A 23,326-nucleotide genomic window follows, 5' to 3' on the forward strand; every position below is an offset into this window, starting at 1 on the left:
TTTTTTGGCCAGAAACCATAGAAAGACTATCCCGAGAGAATGACCCATTTAAGGTAAACCTGTATCCAATATCCTTGTCAGTGACAGTATGAAGGCAATTTTCACATGAAGGTGAGATTGCTCTTCTAGATGGCCTCTGTATTTTTCTGAGTTGAACAACATTGTTAATGATTACAGAGAAAAATTGGCAATGTGAGAAAACAGTTCTACCATCATGTCAGAATTCCAGGACTGCCTTCAAAGTATCATTCTAGTTGCTTATGAAGAAGTCTCAGAAAATGAGTGTTTATACATTCACTTCCTTGCAGACTGCTGATATTCATTAACATTTACACTTGTATTAAGCCTTACTGATCAAGGAATCTCACATAATGGTTTTTAGGGACAAATACACTTAAAAGTGGCAATGAGGTCAACTCTCTTAATACTACATTCTTTAAAGCTGAAATGAAGTAATAGAGTTGCATACTGACTATCTCACTGGACAATCAAGGCATTGCAACAGTAACTGTAATGGGTTGTTAAATATTGCCATTGTTCCACTCTAGCCTGAATTCTGGTATCAGGTTCCTTTTTCCTGTCTGTGATGGTAAGATTCAAATTATGTACATGTGTTTTAGATGTGTCACAGCACACTAAAAAATCTGTAAATTCTTCAAATCACTGGTAAAATAAGAAACATTGCATGTCATTAATGCCAGTGTTAGACCCCTTATGATATGATTTGCTCTGGGGCAGCATGATCTGTAGTCCTAATTTTAGTACGGGATAATGTTTGTGCTTTTGAATATATGTGTGACTGTAAAAGCCAGCATTGAAAGAAACAAAGAAATAAAAACCTTTCTATTGGAGAAGGAGATGAGGAGGTGGGTATCGATACACTAGAGATTTCATCAGTAAAGAGATTTTGTTAGTGAATTTAATGCTTCTTGGTGGGCAAAAGTGTAGCTACTGAAAACAAGTTAGATGTCATATTCCATCACCTCTCTTTCTTGAATATTAATATTATGTTTCAAACTATTTTCTACCTCTGGCCATTCCACTTCATCCATGAGAAAAACATGTCCTGCAATTTTAATCATAAAGATGCAATGGCAATAGTCACACTAACATCAGTTTATCATAAAAATGAGCTACATAAGTTTTTCAGTTAGGACCATGAACTTACATACCTGTAGGTTGCAGAACACCACAGATTTCTATGCTTTGTTGAGTCAGTGAGGACATAAATCTCTTGATTAAATCCTGTTCTGAATTCTTAGTTATGGGCTGTAATCTCCGGATAAACCTTAGCAAGTATTCCAATAAATACTGCACAGCCTTCAAGAAAAAAAAAGAATATTCACACATATAAAACTTCAAACATTATCCAATTTTCCAGGAGATACAGAATTATCTAGTTGAGAATGAAGTAGATGTGCCCCTACCATAACTAATGTAGAGAATTGCCCTGGTGCAAAAAATTTACTTTAGCAAAGAAACATTGATTAACACATATTGTCATAGTGAAATGAAGAATGAATTCTCACTAGGAATAGAAGCTTAAGATAATTAACAGAAGATCCAGAGCATATGTTGTTCGTTATTCTACATCTACATCTACATGACTACTCTGCAATTCACATTTAAGTGCTTGGCAGAGGGTTCATCGAACCACAATCATACTATCTCTCTACCATTCCACTCCCGAACAGCACGCGGGAAAAACGAACACCAAAACCTTTCTGTTCGAGCTCTGATTTCTCTTATTTTATTTTGATGATCATTCCTACCTATTTAGGTTGGGCTCAACAAAATATTTTCGCATTCGGAAGAGAAAGATGGTGACTGAAATTCCGTAAATAGATCTCGCCGCGACGAAAAACGGCTTTGCTTTAATGACTTCCATCCCAACTCACGTATCATATCTGCCACACTCTCTCCCCTATTAAGTGATAATACAAAATGAGCTGCCCTTTTTTGAACCCTTTTGATTCCTCCGTCAATCCCACCTGGTAAAGATCCCACACCGCGCAGCAATATTCTAACAGAGGACGAACGAGTGTAGTGTAAGCTGTCTCTTTAGTGGACTTGTTGCATCTTCTAAGTGTCCTGCCAATGAAACACAACCTTTGGCTCACCTTCCCCACAATGTTATCTGTGTGGTCTTTACAACTGAAGTTGTTCATAATTTTAACACCCAGATACTTAGTTGAATTGACAGCCTTGAGACTTGTACTATTTATCGAGTAATCGAATTCCAATGGATTTCTTTTTGAACTCATGTGGATCACCTCACACTTTTCGTTATTTAGTTTCAACTGCCACCTGCCACACCACACAGCAATCTTTTCTAAATCGCTTTGCAACTGATACTGGTCTTCGGATGACCTTACTAGACGGTAAATTACAGCATCATCTGCGAACAGCCTAAGAGAACTGCTCAGATTGTCACCTAGGTCATTTATATAGACCAGGAACAGCAGAGGTCCCAGGACGCTTCCCTGGGGAACACCTGATATCACTTCAGTTTTACTTGATGATTTGCTGTCTATTACTAGGAACTGCGACCTTCCTGACAGGAAATCACGAATCCAGTCGCACAACTGAGACGGTACCCCATAGGCCCGCAACTTGATTAGAATTCGCTTGTGAGGGATGGTGTCAAAAGCTTTCCGGAAATCTAGAAATATGGAATCAACTTAAGATCCCCTGTCGATAGCGGCCATTACTTCATGCGAATAAAGAGCTAGCTGCGTTGCACAAGAACGATGTTTTCTGAAATGAAAATCGTTTTAATGAAAATCATTTGAATGTGTTGTTGGTTTCTGTATTTTAATTAGGACTGTATGCTGCAGTGTTTTTGGTAAAATATGTCATTTCACTAGACACACACACACACACACACACACACACACACACACACACACAAACACACACACTGAAACAAAGGAAGGTATTTTCATTCCTTTGTTTCAATAAATATACAAATATTTACATATTTATTCCGTAGACAGATCTATGTAAACGGTAGATGAACAATGCATTTAATAAAGTTACTACACCTCTCACTTCCAAATGATGGTCTTCTTGTGAATACATTGAGTAAAATATTTGTTCATGTTTAATTTAAGCAAAACAGGAAAAATCAAGCCTCTTATCTGACATGTGTGCAGAACTCCCACTTATTTTAATGTCAGCAGTGAACTTATCATACCAGATGTAGTTTATGACACATGCTTTATTGTACTAATATTTCAATTGTTTCACACTGTGGATGTTTTCCTTTATGTTGAGATCCACCAAATAATGCATGTGTGTGAGCATGTGAAATATTGGCTATAATACAGAATATGTACCTTATCTAATTTTTTTAGACACTTTTCTGGGTTGTTTCCAAAGATAACTATGTAGCTTAAGCTATCACAGTTCAAAGCAGGGGTTTTCAGCAGCTCCAGCCAATCATAAAGTAATCCAGTTAATACATAAATATTTTTCTCTAATCTTAGACTGGTCCAAACTGAACATTTGTAGTTCAGTTCTATTCTTAATTGGTAGATAGATTTCTTGGCAACTTCGTCCAACATCTGATGGTCAGCCAGCAAAGCTTGTATAATATCATCTGTGCAGTAATTCTGTAACAAAATGATACAGTAAGTCAAACATTACCTATGAATCTTATTTGCTTTTAGAAATGTAGGAAGTGTTTAATGTATGATTCATCATACAAATACTACAAGTACTTAGAAATGGTGTATCTCAAAAGTTCATTGAATGGTATCATGAAACAAAGAAAACAGAATTTACACTGGAGAAAAAAAAAAAAACAGTGTGATTACCTGCTTAATAGTATATTGGTCAACCTTTGGAATGAAATACAGCAGTAATTCCAGATGACAAAAATTTGACAAGTCCTTGGTAGGTTTACGGAGGTATGTGGCACCAGATGGCTGTGAACAGATCACTCAATTCCAGGAAATTATGGACTGGTGGTTTGTGGGATGGGGCTAGTGCCCAGCAGCATCCCAGATGCATTCCAAAAGGCCAATATCAGGCAGAACTAAGACATCAACATCACTTCACTATCATACTTCTAGAACCTCAGTAGATTCTGTGATTTTGACATAGGTAGTTATGCTGCCGGAGATACCACCATCATCAGGGAGGACATCAAGTATGAAGAAATGCACGTGGTTTGCAATAATGGGATGGACATCCAACAACTTGTCACTTACTCATGGTTTCACCAATGCGGAATCATTTTCCATAGATGATCATGATAGTATTATGGGAACAGTGACCAGCTTCACCATTTCTGAGATGCTTGTTCCCAACTGTCCTTTTTCAAAGTCACTTATGTCAGTGGATTTCAACATCTGCAGCCTGAATCATGTTAATGATTCACTTTTCATTTCTGTTCTGCTTATATAGCTCCTTTACCATATCACATGCTCACTGTGCAGTCAGATGGCATTCAATCTTACAATGGGCAGCAGTCACACTGTATTGGTTTATCAGTGTATAAAAAATATTGTTAATGACTTTCAAAGTAATCTTGACACACATCTTTTGTTGCAGTTAAAAAATGATGCAGACAGTTAGGCACTGTGACCATGGCAGCTGCCTTCCCTATTAAATATTAAACTCTCAACATTAGATCTCATTTACAGTGATGAATCATTTCTCATGATCTTATCATTAACAGGACATATAACCTTTGTATTTTTTCCTTTCCTTGTGGTGATAGATTGCAGAAAAGATGGATCTTGTCACAAGTATCAGTGTAACTTGCAGTGCAAATCAGGAACAGATCTTACATTTCCTCACATGTTTTGTGAACGATGATGTGACATTACAAGCAGCTGGTGTGTTCTGGTGATGGAGTCATGGGAAAAGTTAATATGTCTTGTAATGTCATCACTAGTATGATTTTAATGAAAATACATTGGTGAGATATTTAGTCTGGAGCTGATAATTCAATGGGCAATGTGTATGAGGTGAACATTATTTTTGTGGACCGGGACTTGTACATTGTGATTTAGCACATGCTGCTGGATATAATGCTACATCTGCACAAAGTAATGCCAAAATTTGCACTGGTGATAGATGCTGTTCAATTATTCAATGAGTTATTTGTTCATGGTCACCATTTGCATGCTTTGTGCTTCTCTAAAAAATAATTAAGAGGGGTTTATATAAAACTTAAAATCAATCTGTTTCAAACAATGTTATTATTCTTCAGGATTTTGACCTACAGATCCAGCCTCAGTACATCTTTTATTAAATTATTCACTCATGTCTCATGTCTCATAAGGCTTTGATATTAAAATTATTATGTTTTTGAGCCAAAGAGCGACACTGTATGACCACTCCCAATGGTGTTGGCAAGTCACACTTAAAGTTAATGGCTATACACTGCCCACAACCTGGGGCATGGATAAAAGCGTCATAATTGGATTGGCTCATCCTGGATTGGAATGCATTTTCATTCTATTGATATTCTAGACTGGTTGTCCCAGTACCCAAGCTGTAATAGTGAGCAGTTAGCATGGGGTCTCAGGAGTTACTGTTTAGTGAGGTAGTAGTAAAAGTAGCAGCAGGAATAGCACACTTAGTGCAGATGATAAGCATAACAGCACATGTTAGTAACAGCAGTGGCAGACAACTGTGACATGGTACATTACTGGTATCACAGTCCACTTGGGTAAAGTCACCGGGCAGCAGAGGCATTGTCTACACAGCGACACATGTGGGAGGCATTGCATAGGAGCCACGGTGCAGTGGCAGCATCTTCACGTGGTGACACATGTGGTCAACATAACATTGGCTGTAAGCAGCAGAGGTGGCAGCTTCACACCGTGTCACACAAGGCAAATGGCAGTCCACATTGCAGGTGATATTGCGCCAGCATCAAATGAAACATACAGCAGCAGAGGCTGCATAAGCGGGGAAATGCAAGTTAAGTACAGTCAGTGGCTGCATTTGTAGTTGATTTTAAATATCATTTAAAGGTAATTCCTGATGAAATAGTTAGGCTTAAGTATTTCACCATTTTTGTGACAGACAGGGAAGCAGTAAGGGCCAAAAGAAATAAAATGCTAGATTGGAAGGTTGTTGAATTGGGCTTGAGTGAGTATAGAAACCTAACTGTTGTAGTCAAAAAGATAGATGGTTCTGTGAGCACTGTGTTACATGTGAAGAGACTGAACAAAATAATTGTACCACCCAGAAGACATGAATGAACTTTTACAAACATTTAACAATATGGTAATGTATAGCCTACCTCGATAGCTGAGTGGTTAGTGCGACAGAATGTCAAGCCAATGGGCCCATGTTCTATTCCCATCTGGGTTGGAAATTTTCACCACTCAGGGACTGAGTGTTGTGTTGTCTTCATCATTATCTCACTCTCATCAACACACAAGTCACCAAACTGGTGTCAACTGAAAAGGTACCATTCTACCTGATGGGAGGCCCTAGCCACACATTTCATTGCATAATATATATAAAAGGTGTAGAGGAAGAGAAGGAGATGAAAGCAATATGCAGAGATATGCATAGGCTCCAAAAGAGGGATCAAACATTGAAATTCATTAAAGTTAATTTTGGGTGTAAAGGATAGAAAAAATTAAACAATAAGTGAGAATGTTTAGACAGGCAAGGATGGCACCTATGTTTCCCAGATGAACAGACAGAAATATTACTTAATTACCTTCATCACAGCCATGGGCACTATGGAGCACAGAAGTGTTTCGAAATAATTTGGGAATATAATCCATCAAATTACGGGCATGCAACCACACAAATAAAATTTCCTCCACTGATATTTCGGCCACATATCATCCGGCCAACCTCAGAGTGAGTCACAAAACTGACGGCCTTATATGCTCCACTACAGAAGTACTGCGCATGTGGGTCACAGATGCAGGTTGGCTGCAGAGACATATGCTTACATATGCGCCGCCTGTGGCAAAGGTGTATAGACATTCGATTTGCTTATCGATGTTTGATCGGTGGCGGTGACACGATGACGACTTCTCTGCAGTTTAATTACTCCAAGAGCCGGATTTCATGCTTTGTCCAAATTAAAACCATTATCTCTATTTATTAAATTGTTAGATAATCTAATTTCTATAGCTTCCTCGAATACAGATTCCCATAAAGAAGAGGTGGATGTTAAAATCTTCACATCACTGTAATTCATGGAATGACCTGTATCAATACAACGTTTCGCCACACCTGACTTGTCTGGCTGTAATAAGCGTGTGTATCTTCAATGCTCCACACACCTCTTATGAATGGTGCATGTTGTTTGACCTATGTATGACTGCTCACAATTTCCACAAGGAATCTGATACACACCTGCTTTACGAAACTGTAAATCATCCTTCACAGAGCCAAGTAAAGCTGCAATCTTCGTGGGGGACCGGAAGATCACCTTAACACAGTGTTTCTCAAGAATACAGCCTATTTTCAACGAAAGAGCACCCACATAGGGCAAAAACGCACTAGATCTGAAGGAATTACTATCTTCTTCCCCATCACATACCTGCTTTTTAGGTTTTCCATCGAATGCTCTACAAATTTGTTGCGGAGAGTATCCAAAAAATGTTCTTGAGGTATGTGAGCTCTTCTTGCAAATTTTCTTTATTGGATATACAGTGTGCCCAATGCACTAAGGTCTTAAGGACATCTATGGTCTGTGAAGGGTGATGGCAGCTACTGGCATGAAGATATAGATTTGTGTGCATTGGTTTCCGATATACGGCATGTCCTAATGTGACATCACTTTTACGGTGAGCGACAACACCCAAAAAGGGGAGGCAGCTGTCTTTTTCTATTTCCATAGTAAATTTAATGCTAGCGTGAATGGAATTCAAATGATCAAGAAATCGATATAATTCATCCATACCATGGGACCATACCATGAATGTGTCATCCACGTACCTCCAGAAGACCGTAGGTTTAAAACTTGCTGAGTCTGGCGCCTTGTCCTCAAAGTCTTCCATGAATAAATTAGCTACCAGAGGGGAGAGGGGGCTTCCCATGGCAACACCATCAATTTGCTCATAAAATTCACCATTAAACTGAAAATAAGATGATAGAAGCACATGTTCAAATAAAGCCGTAATGTTCTTATCAAGAGAGATAAAGAGTCCTTTAAAGGTACCTTCGTGTATAATGATACCACAGCAAAACTAACAAGCACATCCGTACTATTAAGCCTGACATTGCTAAGTCAGTGAATAAAACCCATAGAATTACAAACGTGGTGAGTACATTTTCCTACCAATGGTTTTAATAAGGAAGCTAAATATATGGCAGAAAAATATGTTGGTGAACCAACAGTGCTCGTTATAGGTCTCATAGACAAGTCCTCTAGACACTCATCTTTACCCATCTTGCCGGCCGAAGTGGCCGTGCGGTTAAAGGCGCTACAGTCTGGAACCGCAAGGCCGCTACGGTCGCAGGTTCGAATCCTGCCTCGGGCATGGATGTTTGTGATGTCTTTAGGTTAGTTAGGTTCAACTAGTTCTAAGTTCTAGGGGACTAATGACCTCAGCAGTTGAGTCCCATAGTGCTCAGAGCCATTTGAACCATTTTACCCATCTTGTGAACTTTAGGAGGACCATAAAATCTCGGTGGTACTGCACCTCGAACTTTTAAACTTCTTATGACTTCCTTCGGTAGTGATGAAGCATTCAGCAAGGCAGCAGTCCTCATTGTCACCTTGTTAGTAGGATCTTTGTTAATCTTCCGATATGCACCAGAACTAAGTAGACCATATATCTTTTCCTTGTAGAGTTCCTGAGGCATAAGGATGGTAGCATTACCTTTATCAGCACGCAGGACGACTGTATCAGTATCCTCACGCAGCTTTCGTATCGCACGTCTTTCTTCATTGGAACATTGCTTCTTTGTGGACGATGCTTCGTGATTGCTTGACAGGTTTCTCATCTGATTTCTTCCGCAGGATCCTCTGATAGTGGTCGGACAGCTTCTTCAATGGCACTGATGAAAGATGATATCAGCAATGTCTTTGGAGTAGGGGCAAAATTTAGCTCTTCACTTAAGACAGACAATGTAGCTTCGTCCAGATCCTTACCCGTCAAATTTATGACAGGGCATCGAATAACAGAGTCCACCTGAGAAGGCTGGTCCAATCGGCTGTACTTAGTGTGCGCGACCATGTAGTTGTCACAAAATTTGCAAGGTTGGTTCACTTTGTTAAGAACGCTGCAGTAAATAGAATTTTACATAGGGCTGGTTCTGCAATTGTCGGAGAAAGAATTCGTTTTACTCGTTGGAAGTTGGACATTGTTTCTGAACGCCTGTATCATCTGCACCTGAAGGTAGCAGCTGTTTTGTCTCTTGACTCATGGGACTGGATCGATGGCATGACATGGGCTAAGTCTGAATGGGTTCGCGAAGTGGCCACAAAAAGACAGATTACCAAGTACAGCCAATTGGACCAGCCTTCTCAGATGGACTCTGTTATTCAACGCCCTGTCATAAATTTGACGGGTAAGGATCTGGACGAAGCTACATTGTCTGTCTTAAGTGAAGGGCTAAATTTTGCCCCTACTCCAAAGACATTGCCAATATCATCTTTCATCAGTGCCATTGAAGGAGCTGTCCGACCACTATCAGAGGATCCTGCGGAAGAAATCAGATGAGAAACCTGTCAAGCAATCACGAAGCATCGTCCACAAAGAAGCAATGTTTCCAAGGAAGAAAGACATGCGATACAAAAGCTGCGTGAGGATACTGATACAGTCGTCCTGCCTCAGGAACTCTACAAGGAAAAGATATATGGTCTACTTAGTTCTGGTGCATATCGGAAGATTAACAAAGATCCTACTAACAAGGTGACAATAAGGACTGCTGCTTTGCTGAACGCTTCATCACTACCGAAGGAAGTCATAAGAAGTTTAAAAGTTCAAGGTGCAGTACCACCGAGATTTTATGGTCTTCCTAAAGTTCACAAGATGGGTAAAGATGAGCGTCTAGAGGACTTGTCTATGAGACCTATAACGAGCACTATTGGTTCACCAACATATCTTTCTGCCAAATATTTAGCTTCCTTATTAAAACCATTGGCAGGAAAATGTACTCACCACATTTGTAATTCTATGGATTTTATTCATTGACTTAGCAATGTCAGGCTTAATAGTACAGATGAGCTTGTTAGTTTTGCTGTGGTATCATTATACATGAAGGTACCTTTAAAGGACTCTTTATCTCTCATCGGCTAACATTTTGATAAGAACATTACGGCCTTATTTGAACATGTGCTTCTATCATCTTATTTTCAGTTTAATGGTGAATTTTATGAGCAAATTGATGGTGTTGCCATGGGAAGCCCCCTTTCCCCTCTGGTAGCTAATTTATTCATGGAAGACTTTGAGGACAAGGCGCTGCACTCAGCAAGTTTTAAACCTACAGTCTTCTGGAGGTACGTGGACGACACATTCGTGGTATGGTCGCATGGTATGGATGAATTACATCAATTCCTTGAGCATTTGAATTCCATCCATGCTAGCATTAAATTTACTATGGAAATAGAAAAATACGGCTGCCTCCCCTTTTTGGATGTTGGCGTTCACTGTAAAAGTGATGTCACATTAGGACATGCTGTATATCGGAAACCAATGCACACAAACCTATATCTTCATGCCAGTAGCTGCCATCACCCTTCACAGACCATAGATGTCCTTAAGACCTTAGTGCATTGGGCACACTGTATATCCAATAAAGAAAATTTGCAAGAAGAGCTCACATACCTCAAGAACATTTTTTGGATACTCTCCGCAACAAATTTGTAGAGCATTCGATGAAAAACCTAAAAAGCAGGTATGTGATGGGGAAGAAGATAGTAATTCCTTCAGATCTAGTGCGTTTTTGCCCTATGTGGGTGCTCTTTCGTTGAAAATAGGCTGTATTCTTGAGAAACACTGTGTTAAGGTGATCTTCCGGTCCCCCACGAAGATTGCAGCTTTACTCGGCTCTGTGAAGGATGATTTACAGCTTTGTAAAGCAGGTGTGTATCAGATTCCTTGTGGAAATTGTGAGCAGTCATACATAGGTCAAACAACATGCACCGTTCATAAGAGGTGTGTTGAGCATTGAAGATACACACGCTTATTACAGCCAGACAAGTCAGGTGTGGCGAAACGTTGTATTGATACAGGTCATTCCATGAATTACAGTGATGTGAAGATTTTAACATACACATCTTCTTTTTGGGAATCTGTATTCAAGGAAGCTATAGAAATTAGATTATCTAACAATTTAATAAATAGAGATAACGGTTTTAATTTGGACAAAGCATGAAATCCGGCTCTTGGAGTAATTAAACTGCAGAGAAGTCGTCATCGTGTCACCGCTACCGATCAAACATCGATAAGCAAATCGAATGTCTGTACACCTTTGCCACAGGCGGCGCATGTGTAAGCTATGTCTCTGCCACCAACCAGTACCTGTGACCCGCAAGCGCAATACCACTGTGGTGGAGCATATAAGCCGCGCTTGGCATCTTGTCATCAATCTTGTGACTCACTCTGAGGATGGATGGATGATATGCGACCGAAATATCAGTGGAAGAAATTTTATTTGCGCTGCTTAATGCCTGAAATTTAATGGATTATTCATTACGCTGCAAGAAGTTCAAAATACACAATTTGGGAATATGTCGTCTTCAATAACATGTCTAGAAGAGTAAGTAAATAGCTGGCTGCTTTTTATGGATGTTAAAGGGTGACGTTTAGCACAGTTGCTATGCCGGGAGAGATGCAGAATATCATCCCCAATAGAGCAGGCAATTTACTAGGTATCAATTTTTGGACCTCTGCCAGAAGGGTATGGTTGACTGCAATATACATTAGTAGCAGTAGATGTATTCTCTAAATATGTCAAATTGTACCCACTAAAAAGAGCTACAAGTCAGAGTGTAGTTGATAAACTAGAAAGGAGTACATAATAAATGTAAAATTGCCTGAAGAGATCCTATCAGACAATGAAGCACAATTTACTTCCAGAGTGTGGGTCAAATTTGTAGAAAGGACAGGCATTAGACAGATAAGGGTATCAGTTTACCACCCAGCAAGCAATCCTGCTAAGAGGTACATGCAAGAACTGGGTACATTGTAGAGGACCTCCTGCAGCAAGAAACACACTACATGAGTGTTGCATGTGACTGTGTTTGTAGATCTTATAAAGACATGTAAAAGTAGTGTCATTGATTCCTCTCCATGTGAAATGATAATCTGGTAGCAGAGAATGTTGAGTTTCCTTCAGCTAACCTTTTAACCAGACAAGAGAGGGAGGTACTAGTTAACCAACATTTGCTGAAGAATGGTTCTTAAAGAAAGAAGAAACATGATGGAAAATTTTGGACAGTTAAATTTAAATGGGAAGACAGAGTCTTAGGCAGAACTAAACAAAAATCCAGTGAAATGTGTGGGGAAACCAAAAAATTATTTGAATTATATCATGGGTCATTTGAAATAACAGAGTGCCCACATCCCAAAGCCTACAGACTGGTGTATCCAACATCAAAGAAACCTTTGGGTCTGTGAAATATAACTGAGCTGAACAGGAATATTGCAAAATGAAAGAAGCGAATACAATGTGCTCAAGTATATATAAAGTATATATTTATTAACATGTTATATAGTTATAAGTAATTTTGGGGGATTCTCATTATTAAGTGTTTCTGACACACACACACACACACACACATATATATATATATATATATATATATATATATATATATATATATATATATATATATATATATATATATATATGGTTTGCATAAGCTCAGTTCTGAGAGTTCCAAAACCTGTACAAAAAATTGGAATAGAGATCAACATAAACATCACTTCCACCCCTTTTATTGCTCATGAAAACCACACATTGCATGTTGTACCACCATACAGCAAGACCTTTAGAGGTCGTGGTCCAGATTGCTGTACACACCAGTACATTTAATACCCAGTAGCATGTCCTCTTCCATTGATGCATGCCTGTATTCATCATGGCATACTATCCACAAGTTCATCAAGGCACTGTTCATCCAGATTGGCCTACTCCTCAACAGCAATTCATCATAGATCCCTCATAGTGGTTGGTGGGTCACATCGTCCATAAACAGCCCTTTTCAATCCATCCCAGGAATGTTCAATAGGGTTCATGACTGGAGAACATGCTGGCCACTATAGTTGAGTGATGTTGTCATCCTGAAGGAAGCCATTCACAACATGTGCACAATATGGGCACAAATTGTACTTTGTGAAGACTAATGCCTCACTAATATGCTGCCGATATGGTTGCACTATTGGCTGAAAGATGGTATTCACATATTGTACAGTCATTACGGCACCTTCCATGACCATCAGCGGCATATGTCGGCCCCACATAATGCCACACCAAAACAGCAGGGAACCTCCACCCTGCTGCACTCACTGCACAGTGTGTCTAAGGCATTCAACCTGAGCGGGTTGCCTCCAAACATGTCTCTGACGATTGTCTAGTTGAAGGCATATGCGACACTCATTGGTGAAAAGAATGTGATGCCAATACTGAGGTCCATTTCACATGTTGTTGGGCTCATCTACACCGTGCTGCATGGCGTTGTGGTTGCAAAGATGGACTTTGCCATGGACGTCGGGAGTGAAGTTGTGCGTCATGCAGCCTATTGCACACAGTTTGAACATAACACGACGTCCTGTGGCTGCCCAAAAAGCATTATTCAGCATGGTGGCATTGCTGTCAGGGTTCCTCCAAGCCATAATCTGTAGGTAGTGGTCATCCACTGCAGTAGTAGCCCTTCGGCAGCCTGAGCGAGACGTGTAATCGACAGTTTCTGTCTCTCTGTATTTCCTCCATGTGTGAACAACATTGCCTTGGTTCACTCTGAGATGCCTGGACACTTCCCTCATTGAGAGCCCTTTCTGGCACAAAGTAACAATGCGGACATGCTCAAACTGCAGTATTGACTTTCTAGGCATGGTTGAACTATAGACAACACGAGCCGTGTACCTCCTTCCTGGTGGAACGACAGGAACTAATCAGCTGTCAGGCTCCCTCCATCTAATAGGCGCTGCTCATGCATGGCTGTTTACATCTTTGGGTGGTTTAGTGACATCTCTGAACATTCAAAGGGATTGTGTCTGTGATACAATATCCACAGTCATCATCTATCTTCAGGAGTTCTGGGAACCGGGGCGATGCAAAACTTTATGTGATGTGTGTATTTTGTGTAAGATGATTTTCACAGCTGATACTGGTGGAATTGGTGGCAGAAGTTTCATTTAAATGAATATTATAGGAATTTTACTGTTTGTGAGAAGATATGCATAGGCATTTTAAGTCATTTGTTTTTGGTATATGTGTGGACACATAGGGAAATTTAAGTCTATACAAGGTGATTTTTTCCACAGTGTACAATCTCTCAGGGTTGATCAATGAAAGGATACAGAACAAAAAAGTTCTAATGAACTTATCACCAGGAGTGCATGGTTTCCATGCTAGAGACTATTTATTCAGTCATACTTTGTTACAGAGACTGCGGTCTAATATGCGCTGTACCATGCAGAGACAGTTGCAGTAGCCATGGTTTCCTCCTAGAGTGTGGTACTGTTCCTCATACATCATACCTTAGAGCTCTCTCCTGCCATAGTAATTGGTAATGTTGAATCCGATTCACTTCTCTTGCTGATTCGTCTTGTAGTGGATGTGATACAGCATTGTACACAATGGTTCCGTATTGGAATTGAGAGCTGGCCGACATGGTGTTTACTTACAGAAAGGCAAATGTCAATGGCTGTTGGGCAGCAAGGTTGGATCAGGAAACCTATCCCCACCATATGCATTCCAACAACCATAGCATTCAATGTTTGCAACAGCGTTTCACTGTTTGTCTGAGACAGGGTCATTACAGGAAGCAGGAAATCATCAAGGATGTGTCTGAAATGTTTGGACAGCAAACTTGGAGAAAAAGGTGATTAAAACTGTGGAAGGTAACCACCGTGTCAGTACCAGGCAGTTGGCCCACCAGTATAGGGTAAGCCAGATGACTGTGTGGAACATTGTCCATGACAATTGTTACTACCCTTATCACTTACAGCATGTGCAGGGCTTACTAGCAAGAGACCTTCCACATTAGGAGCCATTTTGTCACTGGTTTCTTCACCAGGCAACCACAGTTCCAGGATTTGTGTCATCCATCCTATTCACAGATGAGGCCTCCTTTATGGTGAGTGGTATCTTCAACCTTCATAACAATTGTCCGTGAGATAGTATGCAGAATCCCCATGGTACAGTGACAGTGAATCATCAGCACTGGTGCCACCAGAATGTGGGCCAGGATATCTGGTGACCATATTTTGGGACTAGTCTTCCTTCCATGTCACTAACAGGCCAGAATTATTGGCATTTCTTGTGGGTGATTTTGCCTCCCCTGCTGGAAGATGTGCCATCGATGATTCGAAGGGTTATGTGGCTGCTACATGATCGTTCTCCAGCCTACTTCACCATCAATGACTGGATAGAACTCTGTCATGTCTTTCCTGGTTGATGGTTCAGATGCGGGGGTCCAGGATCTCAACCAGTGAAATTATTGGTTATGGGGTCATCTCAAAAGTACTGTGTATCAAAGCCCATTCCAGATGTGGAGACACTGGAGCAGCTTATTCATGCTGCCTTTGACACTGTTCAGATGCAGGCTGGCTGATGTGAATGTGTGGGACAGAACATGTTACGGCATGTACATGCATGCATAGAGGCACGTGGAAACCATTTTCAACATACACTTAGATGACACTAAACCACAGTCTCTGTAAAAAAAAGTATGCTTGAATAAATGGTCTCTAGCATGTAAACCATGCATTTCTGGACACCAGTTGATTAGACCTTTTTTGTTCGATGTCCTCTCATCAGTCAATCCCTAGGGTTTGTACATGGTGAAAAAAATCACCCTGTATAGTGATATTATTATTATCTGAGCCAAAGGGAGAGTTATGAGGGATTCACTTATGTACAGAAATGTTATACAAAGCAACTGTGGCATGGGAAATAATTCATATGGGTTAAGTCCAAGAAGAAAATAAAAATGGGAAAAACCAGCCTGCTAACTCACAGATAAGTCGCAACAACATCCTATTTTTAAACATTCAGGGTCTTGAAAATAAAGTTGAAATTCTGGAGGAGTCATTGCCACAGAAGAAGTATTCTTTCTTATGTCTATCAGAACATTGGCTTAAACCAGAACAAATACAATACTATGTACCAGAAGGTTATAAACATGGAAACAGTTTTTGCAGATCTCAGTACCGTAATGGAGGTACTGTTATCTATGTTTCAAATGAAATAGAGTGTAGAGAACTTGATCTTAGTTGGGCATGTGTAGAGAAACTCTTTGAAATTACCGGGATCATATGTGACATAATGAAACTTATCATAGTATGTATCTACCATTCCCCTGACTCAGACGATAAAACTTTTTTAGATAATTTAGACAGTGTACTCTGCTACATAACGAAATGGAAACAGTATGTAACTGTAATTGGGGGAGACTTTAATTCAAGCTTTGATGTAACATGTAACAAACCCAGTGTAAATAAGTTACTGAATATGCTAAGGCAGCACAACTTCCATCATGTAAATTCAGAACCAACAAGACTACAAGCGTGCTTGGATAATGCTTTTGTCAACTGTACTCATGATATGTACTCCACCAAGGTAAAGGAATCTGTTTTCTCAGACCACTCCATGTTAACAGTAGAGTTAAGACATTTTATAAAAGGGGATGAGAGCAAGGCTGCACAAAAGTTAACAAAATCTAATACCTTAATATTAACAAAACACAATCTCATAAAACTAACACAAGAGTTGAGCATAACAAACCGGGACAAATTATTTCAGAACTGTGATTCCAGTGCCCAAACAGTTTATGAAATACTCCACAATTACTTAACAGGTATTTTAAAAGCCCATCTTGTTCAAAAGAAATACCATAAAACAAGAAAGGGTACATTTTGGTACACCAAAGATCTGGAGATTCTAAAAAATAAGCTACTGCTGCTGAAGTGCCTTGCCAAATTAAACAATTCTAATGAAATTAAGGATCTTGAAAAAAATCACTAAGAAACTGTATAAGAAAGAGTTGCAATTGGTGAAACAAAGATACAACACAAATTTCATAAAAAATAGTAAAAACCAATGCAAAACAGCCTGGTCAGTAATTAATACTGTTAAAGGTGAAGTCAGAAACTTTGACAAGACAGTCCCAATATCAGCAGATACATTCAATAAATATTTTGTAAGCTGTGCTGATGATATCAAAAGGCTGATCAGTAAACCCAATGTAACATGTATAGATTATCTTAAGAGAGCAAACCTAAATCATACTAGGACCAGATCATCATTGAAACACTTCAAAGAGGTACACCAACATGAAGTTCTTAAAATAGTCAAAGAAATGAAAAATTCATACAGTACAGATATTTTTAATATGTCAAACGATCTATTGAAAGAAATCATACATTACATTGCAGCACCATTAACATATTCTATAAACCTGTGTCTCACAGAAGGGTTTTTTCCTGATCCTCTCAAACTATCCAAGGTAACTCCAGTCTTTAAGAAGGGTGTCAAATCAGATCCTGCAAACTACAGACCAATTTCACTAATTCCAGTTCTAGGAAAAGTCTTTGAAGGCATAATATATAAGCAGATGGATGAGTACCTAGAACTAAACAGTATGTTAAGTGAATCACAGTTTGGTTACAGAAAAGGATGGTCAGCTATACATGCCATAGAGCTCTTAGTCAGAGACATTCTAGCAGCATTTGAGGACCATGCGCACACACAGGTAACCTTATGTGATCTGAGCAAAGCTTTTGACTGTGTTGACCACTCACTTCTGCTCTCTAAACTTGAGTACTATGGAATATGTGATAAAAGTTTAAAACTCATCAAATCATACCTCAATAAAAGGAAACAGGTGGTGAGTTCAGGAAGTCATCTGTCAAACATACTCGAGGTTCAACACGGGGTGCCACAGGGATCTAAATTGGGACCACTTCTTTTCCTTGTACACATAAATGACTTACCAGGAAATATAGATGTAAAGACATATATGTATGCAGATGACACAACTTTTCTATCTGTAAACCGTGTACTTGATAACCTCGTAAGTGATATGAAATTGGCAAAATAAAATGCAACATCATGGTTTAATGCCAATGATCTGCTATTAAATGAGGAAAAGACCCAGAATATGTGGTTCAGTCTATCAAAGACTACAAAAATAGAAAAACAAAAGGCAAAGTTTTTAGGTATTGTACTTGACAACAGTCTAACATGGAACTCTCATGTTGATCACATAGTGGTTAGGTTGTCAAGAGTTATATATTTGTTGAAGAGACTGATGTGTTGTGTGACATTTGAGTATGTAAGGACAGCGTACTTTGCCTTTTTTCAATCTGTTTTAAGGTATGGGTTAATACTCTGGGGAAACAGCAGAAAAATAAATGAAATTATGGTGATCCAGAAGAAAGCAATCAGAGTAATGGCTAAGGTAGATAATAGAACACATTGTAAACCATTGTTCATTAAGTATAGAATTTTAACAGTTATTAATTTATATATTCTTGACAGTGTTAACTACATACTTGCTGAACTACCTAATTTAAGTGTAACAAATGAAAGGCATGACTACTATACAAGAACGTGTACTTCTCTGTTGTTGCCACAAAATAGATTAGCCAAAACTAACAATAGTCATAAGTATATGGCAATTAAAACATATAACAAATTGTCTAAAAATGGGTCAATCAAGCCTGACAAATTATTTAAAGACAATGTTCATAACTTCTTGTTAGCTAATCCATTCTATTCATTAGAAGAATTTTTAGAAATGCCCAATATCAACTTAAATATGTAAAAATTTATTTTTTAATATTAATAGGTTAAGTGAACTGACGAAGTCTATTGCATGTAATAATGCTGAATGACCAATAAAGAATCTGAATCTGAATCTGTGGTGGGGTGAGGTGAGTAATGTGATCTACAGTATGTTGTTTGATTGTTCTCTCTTGTGTCAGTATGTAAATATCCTGTTCAGGTATAGAATAATAGTAATCAATGGATTTGGGATTAGGTTAATCTAGTCCGGTGGATATTTTCACAAATGTGAAAACCAGAATTAACTGTAAATTTTGTCAATTAGTATCATGGACAACTTGTGGGATGCAAACTAATTTTCTCAAAATTTAAAATGATTTGTTCATCATCAGTTAATATATGGGAATATCCAGCTGTATTAATACTTTTTTAAGCATTTGTATTGTTGCCTTGATAAGTATCACTTCAGATAGAAACACAGTGGACACATAGTGAACCAGGGAAGGATTTCTATAGCCTGATCACTAGGGAGTCATGGGTAAAAAATATTGAACAGTCACTCATTGGGACTTTTGTTTGAATGTTTTGATAGGAAATGGATCAGCTGGCAGTGGGTGGCACAGCACAGCTGGCTGTATACTGATGAACATGAAAGGGGTACAATTGCGCAAAGACTGCCTTGGACACAAGAATCCAGTTGCACCAACCTGATGCAAGTACAGGAACAACTGTTTGTGTGTGTATGTGTGAAAAAAGTGAAACTGATAACGTATTCTAATCTTGAGTGCTGCACATATAAAGACTAACATGGGCATTTATTCCATGTAAAACCATTTTGGTTGCTAGCCCATCCAAAGACTTTATTATCATATTATTGATAGCATGTTTAAATAAAAGTACATAAATTATGTTTAATTTAATATGTGTATAGATGTGCCAGAGATAATGCTCATGCTTATTGATTCATTGCTCACAAAATTATTAAATGACTTTTGGCATAGTTAAATACCTGAAAAAATTGGTATTACTTGACAATATGTGAATGGTGAGGCATGGTGATACTTCTTATAACACTCAGCAAGTGAGTGATGTATGAAGTTGGGGTATGTGACATTACAAGCACCTGGTTTGTCTGTTACAGGATGGACTGAATCTGACAAGTTCACTGTGGGCCAGGTTGAATGTTTGTTGGAGTGGCCAGCTGTCAGACAGCAGTGGCAGGTGAGCTGATTGGAGGTAATGGCGCCTAGCAATCCACAAGGCCCAGCAGTCATTGGGGTTTTTCCTTGCAGGAAGAGGGGTGAGTTCTGGTGACATGGACATCAGATGAGGTAATATGTCTTGAAATGTCATCACTAATACGATTTTAATGAAAATACATTAAAACTTGTTACGAGCATGGTAGAGAAAAACCAATGACAGTTTTGGCACCGCAGCAGTGGGACAAGCTCACTGAATATAAATCTCTGTCTTAAACCTTAATAGTTAAAAAGTTATTGACATTATTACCATTAGTGTTTGTAGTAAATTGTAACAACTGAATCCATCACAGAAGTCACACTCATGACACACCCTATGAAAGAAGATAATTACTGTAATATAATGAATAGATAATTTTTTCTAAGTAAATAGCTGTAAAAATGTTACAAACAATTTAATTTATTTACATAAATAGTGCCTCAGCTGCCGGCTGGAGTGGCCGTGCGGTTCTGGGCGCTACAGTCTGGAACCGAGCAACCGCTACGGTCGCAGGTTCGAATCCTGCCTCGGGCATGGATGTGTGTGATGTCCTTACATTAGTTAGGTTTAATTAGTTCTAAGTTCTAGGGGACTGATGACCTCAGAAGTTAAGTTGCATAGTGCTCAGAGCCATTTGAACCATTTGAGTGCCTCAGCTATGAACTCCTCCACAATGACAAAAATAATAATATCAACATGAATTTCCTTCCTTAATATTCCAATAACTTTCAACATGTATTGAATTGTAGTTGTGATTTATAAAGTAGGTCAAGTTAGTATTTTGACTAGAGTGCAAAATGTGGTGACTTATGTGTTTGAGATTTGTTTAAAATTATACAAATGATATAACAAGGCACATCGTGACAACTCTCCACATGCAGGCATGCATGCATTTTCTTTTACATATGTTGCTGTTTATTAGATAATGGTTCATTTACCAAACTTTTCAGATATACATTGTGCTGATATGTTAAAGTACTAAGTATTGGAATTTATAGTTATATATCACGTTATTATGATGAGTTCAAAATATAGGTTTCAGCTGGGGTTACTGAATTCATCACTAAATACAGTTCAATAAACTGGAAAAATGAACATTTTTTAAAGATGCATGCACAAACTGTTGAACTACTTGAAACAAAACTTCAGATCAAACTTTGGTATATGGAGGGACAGTAATATAGAGTTTTATATTCCAAATACTGACACAAGTTAACAAGGGAAACATCAGGATGAGCTAAAGTGTGAACTGGAGTTTGTATTAGGGATGAAGATGTAATAGTGTAATTCGTGGAGCTGTGTTATCCACATTGCCAGGGTGGTGCAATAGTTAGTGCATTTGCCAAATGAGCAGGAGGCCCAGGTTCACATCTCAGCTTTGATAAAAATTTTAATTCATTGCTTCAGCCTGTATTTATTATCAAAAAAAGTATCAGTGCAAAATTTTTTGGAGGTCTTCTCAGGCTGATGAACATTTACCACAACAAGAAGATGCTTATGTGAAAGAATACCTATCTTGACAAAATTGTAAAGGAATCCTTTAATAAATAACGGATGGCATTGTGGCAGGCGAAACTCTGCAGCCACTGTAAACTATCTCTCTTATTTATTGTTGCTCTTCAAGGAACAACAGGTAATGTATTACTTAAAAAAGAAGACACATAAACAAAATTTAAGGCAAAACAGTTTTGATTATATGGGGCTTACTCAATTGGATATCAATTGAATTACACTGAAATTACATTGCCTAGCTACACAATATAATGTGTGCTAAAGGTTCTTTCACTGGTAAATAGGCTCAAGACTGAAAACACAGACTGTTGAAATATAAAGTATTTTTTATGTTTTATAGGCAAGAACTAGGAGTTTTGGTTTAATGAAGAAACGACTGTAATAAAGGTAATTTTGGATGATTTTTATTTATTCATAAACATTACTGTTGCCAATATGATGAGCATGCCATGTAATTAATTAAAAACAGTAACAAAGATAATTTTGGATAATTTTTATTTACTCACCAAAATGATGTTGCCAAGATGGTGAACTTGACATTTTTACATCATATAATTACACTGTATCACTATTATTAGCATACAGTAATACTACTGCAAGGAGACATCAGATTCTCCTGGAACAATGTGCAAGATAGATCTTCCCTTTTTCTTAAGGAGGCACTAACATCTTCTATATTCCTAGCACTGTGCAAAGAAAATGCCAAGACAGAACTTCATATGAATGCAGGACATTTTAGGAGAGCATCTATGATCCAGTGGGGTGAACATGGTTGTTCAACATCCCAGATCACCTACCACCAGAGATCCTGAAGTATTTCCATAACACTCTAACATCATGCCACATGGGAGTCACGAAGATTCTGGACAGAATCAAACACAGGTATTACTGGCCAGTTCCCTATCAATCCATTAGACATTACATAAGCCATTGTAAGGAATACCAGCAACATAAGTACGTGCTGCAGTTATCTCTTGGCATCTGATAGCAATTTCGCCTGCAACATTGTCATTCGAAAGATTTGCACCAGGAAAATGATCTACTCAATGGGAGGCCCTAGCCACATGACATTTCATTTCACTGGATTGGAATTTACCTCTTGGAGAGGTTCCTGAAGTCAGCAAATGAGAATCAATGGATAATCATTTGCAATGACTACTACCTCACCTGCTACACTGTCACCAAAGTTAGGCGAACTGACAAAGCTCCAAAAATTGCAAGGTCTCTCACAGTAAATGTAATTTTGAAGCATGGAACACCCCATGTGATGGTTTCTGATTGTAGAAAAGTTTTCCAGTTGAGGTTAATATCACAGATGAATGGCCCCACAGAGTGTTTTAACAAGAGATTGACAGATATGCTCTCAATGTATGTTGATGTCAAACAGAGATACTTGGATACAATACTGCTAGTCATGACATTCACATGTAACACAGTCAAGCAAGGCAATAGAGGCCTCACACTTTTCTTTTGGCTCCATGGCACTGTGACCAAACATAACAATGTATACACTGTTCATTTCAACTGGACTGTAATCAGGATGACTACATGAAACATCTCATTTCCAGGGCCTAAGGAGTAAGACAGCTGGCTTGCATACAGTCCCTGGTCACCCAACAGGAACAGGATATTTATGCCTATGCAGAAAGTGGAACTATCAGATAAGTTATTAAAATGCTACACT

The 23,326-nt window shown here is 38.7% G+C and overlaps 1 protein-coding gene across 1 annotated transcript in view; it reads right to left on the bottom strand.

Moving 5' to 3' along the window:
* The window catches only part of LOC124722358 (protein tyrosine phosphatase domain-containing protein 1-like), a 338,645-nt gene that overhangs the window by 80,702 nt on the left and 234,617 nt on the right, over positions 1-23,326 (bottom strand). Inside the window, exons 10-11 of the mRNA XM_047247533.1 lie at positions 3,339-3,614; positions 1,173-1,320 (exon numbers count right to left, since the gene is read on the bottom strand). Coding sequence (XP_047103489.1) covers positions 1,173-1,320; positions 3,339-3,614 — 424 coding nt within the window. The remainder of the gene's footprint in view (positions 1-1,172; positions 1,321-3,338; positions 3,615-23,326) is intronic.

Source organism: Schistocerca piceifrons, chromosome X (genome assembly GCF_021461385.2).
Source record: "Schistocerca piceifrons isolate TAMUIC-IGC-003096 chromosome X, iqSchPice1.1, whole genome shotgun sequence".
NCBI lineage: Eukaryota > Metazoa > Arthropoda > Insecta > Orthoptera > Acrididae > Schistocerca > Schistocerca piceifrons.